This window comes from Pteropus alecto, unplaced genomic scaffold, assembly GCF_000325575.1.
Source record: "Pteropus alecto unplaced genomic scaffold, ASM32557v1 scaffold220, whole genome shotgun sequence".
Classification (NCBI taxonomy): domain Eukaryota; kingdom Metazoa; phylum Chordata; class Mammalia; order Chiroptera; family Pteropodidae; genus Pteropus; species Pteropus alecto.
The window spans coordinates 1,478,568-1,491,284 of record NW_006430043.1 but is presented as its reverse complement, the minus strand read 5'-3'; the positions used below and the strand labels follow the sequence as shown (position 1 = coordinate 1,491,284).

At 40.7% G+C, this 12,717-nt stretch overlaps 1 protein-coding gene and 1 pseudogene across 1 annotated transcript in view; one reads left to right on the top strand and one right to left on the bottom strand.

Annotated features, from left to right (window-relative positions):
* Nucleotides 1-5,121, top strand: part of SOAT2 (sterol O-acyltransferase 2) — a 9,473-nt gene extending 4,352 nt beyond the window's left edge. Inside the window, exons 7-15 of the mRNA XM_006904543.3 lie at nt 140-209; nt 786-870; nt 1,355-1,400; nt 1,613-1,742; nt 2,693-2,790; nt 3,205-3,303; nt 3,812-3,947; nt 4,428-4,573; nt 4,773-5,121. Of these exons, the coding sequence (XP_006904605.1) occupies nt 140-209; nt 786-870; nt 1,355-1,400; nt 1,613-1,742; nt 2,693-2,790; nt 3,205-3,303; nt 3,812-3,947; nt 4,428-4,573; nt 4,773-4,823 (861 nt within the window). The 3' untranslated portion in view covers nt 4,824-5,121. The remainder of the gene's footprint in view (nt 1-139; nt 210-785; nt 871-1,354; nt 1,401-1,612; nt 1,743-2,692; nt 2,791-3,204; nt 3,304-3,811; nt 3,948-4,427; nt 4,574-4,772) is intronic.
* A 2,317-nt stretch (nt 5,122-7,438) lies between these two features.
* On the bottom strand, nt 7,439-8,526 carry LOC102897724 (annotated as a pseudogene).
* Between the last annotated feature and the right edge of the window lie 4,191 nt (nt 8,527-12,717).

Genomic DNA, 12,717 nt, shown 5'->3' with positions numbered 1-12,717 from the left:
CTCTCTCTCTCTCTCTCTCACACACACACACACACACACACACACACGCGCGCGCACATACACAAAGGAGAGCACAGAGAGGTTAAGTGATCTGCTCAAAGCCACACAGCAACTTAACCTCCCTTCCGCTCCATGTCAGGTCAGGCTCCTGATGAAAAGCTACTCCTTCCTAAGAGAGATCGTGCCTGGGATCCTTTGTGCCAGAGGAGGTGAGGCCTTCAGCTGCCCCTGCTGTGAACTCAGTCTTCTTGGCTGTTTGAATACAGCCAGAGCGACAGGATCCTCATTAAAGCTCTGACTTCCTAAGCCTATCTTGCCCACTGGGCACAGTTCTGGCCTCCAACTGGACTCTGTGGGCCTTAGACATTAGGTATTCTCAGGTCCCACCTTTGAGAGAGGGCACACACTGTTGCCTAGGACTTCTGGTGCTTTCCTGTTTCCAGGCCTAACCTGGAAAGACCCAGGCTATGAGAACCTTATATTAAGAAGTCAAAACAGAAAGAGAGAGAGAATGGGTGGTGGAACTTCTAGGTGCCAAATAAAGCTCCAGCATTAGAAAATGGGGTGCATGGAATGGAAGCAAAATAGGGGTATTAGAGAGCAGGTTCAGCTCCTGCCCAGTTTCGCCTCCCAACTCCATCTCTAGACCCAGTATTCAGCCCCTGCACCTCTGTCCTGTCCAGCTGTCCACTTCCCAGTTCCACTGCCTTTCCCCAGCAGCCCCCCTCACCTCTGCCCTCTCTTCCTTCCCCCTTCACTGATGGACTCCTCTCACTCCCCTCCAGGTGCGGGTGTCTGGGCCCCCAGTTTCTCCAGCTACCTCTATTTCCTCTTCTGCCCCACACTCATCTACAGAGAGACTTACCCCAGGTAAGATCCTGTACCCTTTCCCTAAATGCCTAGGCCTATCAGAGATCTTGCCCTCCTCTCCTCTCCCTGAAGTCTCTAGCCTCACCCCAGACACTGGCCACTTTGTCCAGAAGCATCCCATCACAAAGTTGGGAAAGAAATGGCAGGTAGACTACTTTTCTTCCTTACCCAGCCCATGGTGACACAAGGGTGATCAACTGTCATGGTTCGCCCAGGACTGTCCTGATTTTAAGGACTAAAAATCGTAGGTCCTAGACAATCTCTCAATCTGGAGCAAACACCAGATGGTTTGTCACCTTAGCTGACATCCAAGCTAAAAATCCATTTGCTATCTCCGTTAGGTGCAAAGTGTTTTAGGCTCCCACTTCCCCCAGATAATCCTCCCAGACCTGAGCAATTGAGGGGTTATGGAGAGAGGACTCCAGAACCTGGGCCCCCACCTAAGCCGGAAACAAGAAACATATCATTTCTATTGCTGCTGCAGGACACCCAACATCAGGTGGAATTATGTGGCCAAGAACTTTGCCCAGGTCAGAAGATAGGTTAGAAGGGTAGACCACCTGTGACTCATAGTGGCTGAAGGGGCATTTCTGGGAGTGGGATGGGGGAAGCCTGGGGAGGAGATCAAAGGGTGGTGTTAAGGGAAGAGGAGGCAGATGCTGGGCTGGAGTCCAATTCCAGAGTAAGGGGACAGCTGCTGGTGCTCCCTCTCAAAGTTAGGTGTCCATTATTTCTTCTCCAGGCCCTGGGCTGCATCTTCTACGCCTGTTTCATCCTGGGCCGCTTCTGTGTTCCTGTCTTTGCCAACATGAGCCAAGAGCCCTTTAGCATCCGTGCCCTGGTGCTCTCTGTCATGCATGCCACATTGCCAGGTATGCCCACTAAGGCAGGGCTGGAGAAGGCTGCACCCTGGGGAAGGCTTAGCAGGGAACTCCTCCTTCCCCTCACTCTTTACCTTCAGTCAGTTTCAACACCTTTTCCCTCTGACTCTCCTTTCACATCTGTCCCCTCCTATCATTGCTTCTTGTGAGCATCTCAATTCAGATTGCTATCTGCTCACCCTTTCCACAACAGCCTCCCAATCTGTGTTCCTCCCACCTGAATTTTTCCTTTCCCATCTGCCTCTGAGGACATTGCTGCCCAGGTGAACTTCCCTCCTGCAGATGAATTGTTCCTGACTCTGCTTCAAAAGCTCCAATGACTCCCCATTGCTGGCATCTCCAGATAAGATTTAAACCTTGGCCTGGCATCCAAGGCCCTTCTTATATGTCACATCCTACCACAAGCCCAGCCATTCCCTGAAAGGCATGCACTTCCATGCCTCCGGGCCTTTGTTCATACTGACCTCTCAGCTAGGGATGTTCTTTCCCCACTTCCCAGTTGTAGAATCCAATTCCTTTTTGGAGGCTCGTGTGAGATGCCCCTCCTCTAGGAAGCATTCCTTTTTAAGCTGCCAATCACCATGACCCACCTTCTGCACTCCCAAGCACAGCAATGGTCACCATGCTTAACTCCCAATACATTTGACATTGATACCTGGTTGGACGTGTTCCTCTGTCTCAGTCTCTCTCCCCCTCCCCGCACCTCTAACCACTCTGTGAACTCTCAATGACCAGGAGCTATGAGAGTCATCTTCAATCCCTAACATCTGTTGTGGAGTACATGAGCAAATGGGTGAATTAATGAGTGCATGATTTAGTGAGTGACTAATAAATGATGGGTAGGAATTGAGTCCTTAGTTGCTAGATGAGGGTTCCTCAGATCTTCCTGGGGGTTCCAGGTGGGCCAGTCTGACCTGCAGCCTCTTGTCCCCACTCACCAGGCATCTTCATGCTGCTGCTCATCTTCTTTGCCTTCCTCCACTGCTGGCTGAATGCCTTTGCTGAGATGCTACGATTTGGAGACAGGATGTTCTACCAGGTACAGCCTGGACCTAGGCCATTTGGGAGCTGGAAGCAGGGAGGGATAGAAAAGGATCTGGGGAGGATGGTGGTTATACCGGGTGTCGACTCAGCTATGCTGTCTATCTCCCACAATGGGAAATGCGCTCTTCTGGGTGTGGTTATAATGACACCTTTCTATCTCCTGACCAGCCAGGGCTAACTGCTTTTGTGTGGATGGTACTTTGGAAAGAGGGAGAGTAGGAGGGAAGGCAAAGACCCTAGGTCCTGAAGAGGGATCTGGGAGAGTACTTGCTATCTCTATTCTGCCTGGATCCAGCCTTGCGGGATAACATTGAAACGGGGCAGGGGGCAGGGGTGAGAAGCTGGGGCCTGGAAAGAAACAGGGTGATGCTCACCTTCTTTCCCCACCCTGACCCCACCCCTTCCCCAGGACTGGTGGAACTCCACATCTTTCTCCAACTACTACCGCACATGGAACGTGGTGGTTCATGACTGGCTGTACAGCTACGTATATCAGGATGGGCTGTGGGTATGGGCTCTGCAGACCCCCTCAGCTCCAACAGTTAATGGAGCCTCTCTGACACATCCTCTCCTTTCCCCTTCTGCACCATCCACCTTTTCCAACTTAAGGGCTCCTTGACTTCCATCTGCTCCCATTCTACCCAATCCAATGGGCAGAAAATTCTTCTTGTGATCTAACTTCCTTCCTTCATTGTCCTTAACTTCAGCCCCTCCACAGGGCCTTTCTGCCCTCCTAAGGAATGTATATATCAGTTTTCAGTTACCAAGAGTTGTCACATACATTTAATCTTCACAATAACCATTAGAAGTAAGTATTGTATCTCCTTTTAAAAATTGCATCTAAGGCCCAGCGGTCTCATAAAATGCTCTTAAATAAGACATGTCAGCCCTTTTGACCCTAAATTCCGTAGTCTTTCCATTGTACCACACACCCTCCTGGCTTCCTTAAGGAAGGGGCTCTTTGTGGAGGGGTCCTAGGGAGACTCACTCCATCTTTCACACCCTGGCCCTGCCAGCTCCTTGGTGGCCAGGCTCGAGGGGCAGCCATGCTGGGCGTGTTCCTGGTCTCTGCAGTCGTCCATGAGTACATCTTCTGCTTCGTCCTGGGTTTCTTCTATCCTGTCATGCTGATACTCTTCCTTGTCATTGGAGGTGAGCTTGGCTTCTGTGTGCCACTGGAGGGGAATTCACCCAGAGGGAGGAGGCCTGTGCTCTTTCTCCTTGGGGAAGCCAAGACAGAAGAGGATGTGCATGCCTTCTGAGAGAAGGCATGAGAGTTGTGTGTGAGAGTTGGGTGAGGAGAGACCTGGAAGCAGGGAGGGAAGCAGCATCGGGAGGCGGCAAGATTTCTGGCTGGAGAGGAGCATCTGAATAGGACACTCACAGAGGGAGGCAAAGGGGAAAAAATTGATGGAGGTTAAGAGGTTCAGTATGAGAGCCAAGATATTGAAAGGTAAACTGAGGAATCCTGGTTTTACATGAGCTACTCGAGGCCTACATGGGTTGCTGTAGCTGGTTTCAACATCTTTCCCAATTGGATCTTCCTGTTCCATTCAGGGCTCCTAGGAGAGCAGCCAGGGAGACAAGGCACAGGTATCTGGAGTTGGGTGACAATCTTTCCTTCTGCCTCAGGGCTGATGAATTTCATGATGCATGACCGGCACACAGGCCCAGCGTGGAACGTGCTAATGTGGATCATGCTTTTTCTGGGCCAAGGCATCCAGGTCAGCCTGTACTGCCAGGAGTGGTATGCACGGCAGCACTGCCCCCTGCCCCAGGTAAGGCACCATGACCCATTCTCAACTCCCTATCCAGGAGAACATGCCTTCCCTTCCTAAGACAGATGCCTATTGTTGCTCAATTCAACAGCTAAGATGAGGGCCAGGGCCTGGTTTGGGGGTGATGGCTTTCATGTCTTGGATACACAAAATGGGCACTAGGAGGGACCCATTCACAACTCACCTTTCTCTGGCACAGACAACCTTCTGGGGACTGGTGACACCTCGATCTTGGTCCTGCCATACCTAGAGGTCAGGGCAACTTCGCTGCCCAGATGACACCATCAAGTTCTTCTCCGCCTGTGAAGCCTAGACCAGGGCTCATCTCTGTGTTCCCAGACTCAGCTCTGAAGCAAAGGGGCTTGGCATGCATGACCCCACCATGGAACTCCAGGGACTCAGATCTGTAGACCTGTGGACAGCTGAGCTCAGACTCAGAATGGTGGTGGTTCATGAGCCTTCATTCCCTTAGATTGGGCATAGGGCCCCTCCCACTCCATGGCAGTCTAGACTTGGAGAAACTTGAAGAATTTTACACATTTGACAAATGTGGGGTGACTTAGAGAGATCTGGAGCCACCAAGGGCTTGGTTCTTTTATTTGTATTTCCAATACAATAATAAACTCTGTGTCTCTTTTTATTTATTTCTTTATTCATCATTTGTTGAAGGCCCACTTTTGATAGCCACTATTAATTAAAGAGTTGTGTCTGCAGAGGCAAGACTTTATGGCAGGGAGGGCTGAGGGTCTTGGGTAACATCCTGCCTTACCTTCTCTATGCCACCCATCTCTTTCCAAAACCCAGCCTCACCCCCTCTTCCAGCTCGACTCTTTTTTCAGCTGACATTTCCACACCCCTTTAATCCTTCTGCTCCTGGCAACCTCTAGCACATTTTGGGAAGCCACATAGCAGGCTGCCTTTCCTTCGCAGACCCAAGAAAGGAACAGACATTAGGCAAATCTTTTGACTTCAAGGGCCTCAGTTTCCACGGCTATAAAACGGACATTAAAATTAGGAGTGTCCTGATTTGTTTGAGGACAGCAGGTCAAAATATTCATATTCAGAACCATTCCAGAAACCAGACTGTGTGGTCGCTCTAAGGAGAGGGTCATCTCCATCCTTCCTACACAGATTCTTTGCCTAACCTGGTGTTGGAGAGACCTCTGGATCAGGAAAGGGGGAATATTAGCCCCAAGGAGGCTGAGGACCAAACAAACCAGGGTTCCTAAGAGAGAGAGGAGGTACTTTTTAAAATGTTTTAACAATATCTATAGTATGTCTTTCCATGTCAATAATATAGGTATATTTCATCATTTTAATTACTGCATGGCATTAAGTTACATGTATATACTATAATTTATTTAACTAATTACATACATTTCAATTGTTTTCCATATTTTGCCCTTAAAAACAATTCTAGGATAAACTTTCTTGTGTGTCTATCTGCACATCTTTGTGCATTTTCTGAGGGGAATGTTCTAGAAGCAGAATTACCGGAACATAGGGTTGGCTTACTTCAAGTTTTTACGCACTGTCAAACCTCCCTCCAGAAAGCTTACTTGAAATTAGTGTATGATATTGCCCATCTCCCACCCCATTATTGATATGGGGTTTTGTCAACTTATTTATTTTTGTCAATCTGATAAGCAGAAAATTATGTCTATTGTTTTTATTTTGCATTATACTTACTACTTTTAAAAAATGAATGCATTTTCCTATGTGTACTGACCATTTTTATTTAATATTTTATTTATTTGTTTGTTTATTTTTGATAGGCTTTATTTTTTAGAGCAGATTTAGGTTAACAGCAAAATTGAGTGAGGGTAAAGCTTTCCCATATGTCCTCTGCCTCACACAAGCATAGCCTCCTCTATTCTCACCATCCCCCACCAGAGTGGTACATTTGTTACAATTGATGAACCTGCCTTGACACATAGTAATCACCCAAAGTCCATAGTTTACATTAGGGTTCACTCTTTTTTGTTGCATATTCAATGGATTTGGACAAATTGATTTATTTCTATTTTTAATTTTCTCCAGTTTTATTGAGATATTATTGACATTAAACCTATTCAAGTTTAAGTTGTAAAATGTGATGGCTTATTGTATTAATGAAAAATGATTACCACAATAAGGTTAGTTAACACTTCCATCACCTCACATAATTACCATGTTGTGTGTGTGGTGATAACATTTAAGATCTCCTCTCTTAACAACTTGCAAGTATATAATACAGTATTGTTAATTATTGTCACCATGCTGTACATTATATCCCCAGAGTTACTCATCTTATAACTGGGAGTTTGTACCCTTTGACCAACATGTTCCCCATTTTCCCCCACCCCCTAACACCTGGTAATCACATTCTACTCTTTATGAGTTTGGCTTTTTTAGATGTCAAATATGAGTGAGCTCATACAGTATTTTCTGTATCTGACTTATTGCATTTAACATGATGCCCTCAAGGGAATTTAGACAGATTTATAATGACATGTATCCACCATTATAATAAACAGAGTAGTTTCTTTGTCCTAAAAATCCCCTGTGCTCTGCTGAATACTTTATTTTTTATTTTGTTTATTTGCATATTTATTTTGACTGGCTAAACTTTAAAATTTTTCATTTTCATTTTATTTTTTAATTAAGTTTTTTTTTTCAAAATAATTATAGATTCACATGCAGTTGTAAGAAATAACAGAGGGAGACCCCATGGACGCTTCACCTCGTTCCCCCCATGGTAACATCTTGCAAAACTATACACGACTGTGTACGATATCACAACCAGGATATTGACAATCTCATCAATATATAGAACATTTCCATCACCACAAGATCTCTCATTAGCCTTTTAGCCACACCCATTTCCCTTCACCTCATCTCCTCCATAGCCCTTGGAAACTGCTAATCTGTTCTCCATTTATATAATTTTGTCATTTCCCAAGCTTCTTTTTTTTTTTTATTTAAAAAATTGTATTTACTTAGAAGCAGAGTGGTATTCAGTTAACAGAACAACAATTATTTCATACAAGCTGCATTGGAGACAACCGAAGATGAAAAACTACCATTCCCATATATAACTATGTTGTGCTGTGCACCCAACAAAAACCTGCTTGAAATTTCTATGCCAATTTACAACCCCCTTACTGTACCAGGCAAGGTTAGTGGCTACTGAAAATGCCCCAGGACAGAGCTATCTAAAGACACATTCGGTGACATGTTAACTATACAGAAAAAGACATTGTACAGTTTAAAAACAAATCTTACACAGTCTTACATTTCAATTTTTTTCTTTAAAAGGAGTGACTTGTGTACAGGGGGGAGGTTAAATGCTTTATAGACAAGAAGAAAAACTGTGCTAGAGCCAACTTATTCATCACCATCATCTTCTTCACCTTCGTTTTCTTCCTCCTCTTCTTTCTTTTTCTTGCTGTTTTTCAGCCTTGACGACTCCCTTTTTCGCCTGTCAGGCTTTCCTTTAGCTCAGTATGCAGCAATATCCTTTTCATATTTTTCCTTCAGCTTAGCAAACCTTCTTTTCATAAGGCTACTTTTCATCTGTAGCAGTGTTATTCCACATCTCTTCCAGATTCTTTGCAACATCACCAATAGATAGGCCCGGATGTGCTCCTTTGATTTTGGGGCAATACTCAGGATAAAAAAAGAAAAAGGCCAAAGGAGGCCTCTTGGGTGCATTGGGATCCTTTAATTCTTTTTCATTACCCCTTTTAGAGGGGTATAAGTTTTCATTTCTCTTTCACAACAGACCTTGTCCGCCTTTGCCATGTCTTTAACTTTTCCTTTCTCTTTCGCAGACATGGTCTTCAACCTTCTTGCACTCCTCTTATAAAACTGAGAAGTTGACAGAAGCATCTGGCTTGCTTCTTGTGCTCCTCTCAGCAAGTTTGCACAAAGAATACATATGATGACATTTTGCCTCTCAGCTTAGGATCTCCTTTACCAGTGTTCAATTATTTTTCTTCAGTGAGCACAGAGCCACCCAGTGTCCATCTGGCTTGCACCTGCCCCAGCACTCTCTCAAGCTTTATTTTTAAAAATGTAATTATAACTTCAAAATGTAACAATAAAATATTTATATCATCAAATAAGCTTCAGTGTTCAAATTTCCAATTTCCTCAATTTTTTTAGTTTGCTTGTTTAAATCAGAAAACAAATAAGCTCTATACCTTGCAATTAGGTAAGTTTCTTTTTATCTGTAGGCCCCTATGCCATCTCTTAGTTTCACTTTTTTTACTCATCATAAAATGTACAGATTTTAGCTATTTCATTCAATGAATTTTGTATATATCCATGTAATCATCACCCCAAACAGAACCTTCCCATGCCCCCAGAGAATACTCTCACATCCCTATCCAGTCAACTCCTCAACAAGAGGCAATCGCCTTCTGATTTCTACTCTCATATATTAGTTTGAGAACTTCATGTAAATAGAACTCTACAGTATGTACTCCTTTATAAATGGATTCTTTTGCTGAATATAATGTTTTTAAGACTAATCCATGTTTTGCATGTATCCAATGTACCTTCTTATTTCTCAGTGGTATTCCATGTATGAATACGACATAATTCATTTATCCATTCACCTGCTGATGGATGTTTGGCTTGCTTCCAGTTTCAGGTTATTACCAATCAGGCTGCTATGAAGATAATAATATAAATCGTTTTGTGTGTAAATTTTTTCATTTCTTTTTTGTAAATACCAAGAAGTTGGGTCATAGAGGTGATATATGCTTCACTTTATAAGAAGCTGCTAAACTTTTTTTCAATGTAGTTTTACCATTTTACTCTCCCACCAGCAATGTATGAGAATTCTAGTTGGACCCACTAATGTTTGATTTGGCTAGTCCATTTTTATTTAAGCCATTTTAGTGTACTTTTGATTTGCATTTCTCTGATGATTAATGGCATTGAACACTTTTTCATGTTTATTTACCATTAGTGTATCCTCTTTTATAAAGAATCTATTTAAGTCTTTTGCCCATTTAAAAAATTGAATTGCCTTTTTATTGTTGATTTGTAGAAATTATATATTTATACATTCAGGTTATGAATCCTTTATTAGATATATGTATTATAATTTTTTTCCTAGTTTGTGCCTTGCTTGTTTATTTCTTAATGATATCTTTTGATACATATGCTTATTTGCATATTCTTGGGAGGACAGTCAAGAGCTTTGTTCCATAGTTTGTCTTCATAGAAGGACACAAGGTTGCTGGAGAATAAGGAAGGTTAACAGGAAAACTTTCACCCTTTTGTATTTTGTGCTATACCAAATGGTATTTTGAATACTACCTACTCAGAAAAGAAAACAATAAAAATAAAAGAGTTTAGGAGTTAGCCATAGCCTGGGTCCATTATAGGTTTGAGCATTTTAAGCTTTGTAAACATAAAGAAGTTCTTTACCTAAAAATGATTCTCACATATATTGACATCTACTAAAGGATTCTATATTATATCCATTGATCTAGTTTTAGTTCTATGCCATCATGTTTAATTAAGGTAGGTTTAGAGGAATTTCTGCTATCTGGTATGCTGAATCTTCCTTTACTATTTTTCTTTTTTGTATTTTTTTCTTTGATATTCTCAGAAACGTTCTTCATGTGGAGTCTAAGATCATTTGATCCTTTTTTCTTTCTAATCCCTGTTGGCTTCTATTTATGGCCTTGAGGAAATGAAGGGACACATGCCTGAAGTTTGTATCATTAAAGAGTTTGGATTACTTAGACCTTGGGATTGATGCTTGTCATGTAACAAGGGTATGTATCAAGTATTTGCAAGGTCATAGGAATAACTGTGATTGCTTCTTTAAAAAATGGATTTGATAATGTATGTTTATACATAATCTAGTATTGAGTAATACAGTTTAACAGTTTTATTGAGAGATAATTAATATATGTAAACTGTATATATTTAAAGTATACATTTGATAAGTTTCAAACAGGTATGCAACTGTGAAATCATCACTACTATCAAGATGATGACTATATCATTCACCCCAGAAAGTTTCCTCCTGTCTATTTTATAATCTCTTCTTTCCATCCATCTCCATCCCCAACCCACCATCCTAAGGCAATCACTGATCTGTTTTCTGTCTCTTTAGTTTGCATTTTCTAGAATTTTATATCAATCGAATCATACAGTATGTACTCTTTTCTATCTGGTTTCTTTTATTCCGCATAATTATCTTTAGATTCATTCATGTTATTGCATTCATTCCTTTTTATTACTCAGTAATAGTCCATTGTATTATAATTAGTTTATCTATTTACTAGTCTACCAACATTTGTGTTGTTTTCAAATAAAGCCATTACAAAAGAAACTGCTGGGAGCATTTCTGTACAAGTCTTTGTGTGGACGTATGTCTCATTTTTCTTGGGTAAATACCTGGAAGTAAAATGGCTGGATCATATGGTCAATGTACGTTTAATTTTTGAAGAAACTGCCAAATTGTTTTCTGAGGTGGTTGTACCATTATACACTCCCTCTAGCAGTGTATGAGAGTTCCAGTTGTTCTAGCCATTCTTGGCACACTTGATAAGGTAAGTCATTTTAACTTCAGCCATTCTAATAGGTGTGTAATATTATCTCACTGTGGTTTTCACTTGCATTTCTATAATGACTAAGGAGGGTAAGCATATTTTCATATGCTCATTTACCATCAATATATCTTCTCTGGTGAAATGTTCATTCAAATCTTTTGCTCCTTTTTAAATTGAGTTGCTGGGGAGCATTTGAGATTTTACTCCCCAGTATATGTCATCAGTTTGGCTCAAATAAACTTATAAAAAATTTTTAAAAAATAAATTGGATTGGTTTTCTTATTTCATTTTGAGTTCTTATATATTGCAAATTTTTTTTCCAGTTTGTGTTTGTCTTTTTATATCCTTAATAGTGTCTTTCACAGAGTGAATTTTAATTTTTTTCATTTGGTGTTGATTTCTAATAATTTGAATTTTTTTTGGCTTTTATTATAAGAAGCTGGAAAAATATAAATTTGGCTTTGTTAATATAATTATATAGAACCTCTCTACTGATGATGAAATCTATATAATATAGTAATAAAACTGCAATACACAATTGCAGCTAATCTAAGTCTACTTTCAAATAACACTACACTACTTCATGGGTGGTATGAGTTTCTGATAATAACAAAATAATCTTTAATTCCTTGCTCCTGTCTTTTACCATTGTTATCATTTATTTTATTCACATATAAGCATACATAAGCATATATGTGGTATAAACATAAGCACACACAGTCAAATATGTTGTTGCTATTATCACTTTAAACAGTTATGTAAGGTCAATTAAGAATAAAAATAAGTTTTAATTTACTTTTACTTATTCTTTCTTCAGTGCTCTTCCTTACTTTATGTAGATCCAAGTTTCTGACCTATGTTATTTTAGTTTAATTGAATACAATTTATCTGTTTATTATTTTTTTTCTTTTACAGACCATAGTTTTGGTGTGGTATCTAAAAAATCTTTGCCTATCTGGAAGTCACAGAGATTTTCTCCTATGTTAGAGTATAGAAGTTTTACTAATTTTGGTTTTACATTCAGGTATGTGATGTCAGGTACATGTTAAATTTCATTTGTATGCATGTAACCTACTGTCATAGAGCTATTTGTTGAAAAGACTATCTTTTCTCCACTGAATTGCCTTTGCAATTTTTTCAGTTTCTTAAAGCAAAAGCCAAGGTAACTGATTTGAGATTTCTTTTCTTTTATAAGTGTTTAGTGCTATAAATTTCCCTCTGAGCACTGCATTAAGTGCTTTCCACAAATTTTGATATGTTTTATTTAGTTCAAAATACTTTGTATCTTCTCTTTTGGTTTCTTCTTTGGCCTGTGGGTGGTTTAGAAGTATGTTCTTTGGTTTCCAAATATTTAGGAGATTTTTCTTGATATTTTTCTATTATGAAGTTCTAATTTAAGCCATTTTGGTCAGAGAATACACTTGGTATGATCTGAATTGTCTTAAATTTACTGAGACTTGTTTTATTGCCCAGAATGTGCTCTATCTTGTAAATGTTTAGTGTGTACTTGAAAAGAACGTGCATTCTGTTGTTGTTATTCTTATTGTTGGGTAGAATGTTCTATAAATATCAATTAAGTCAACTCAT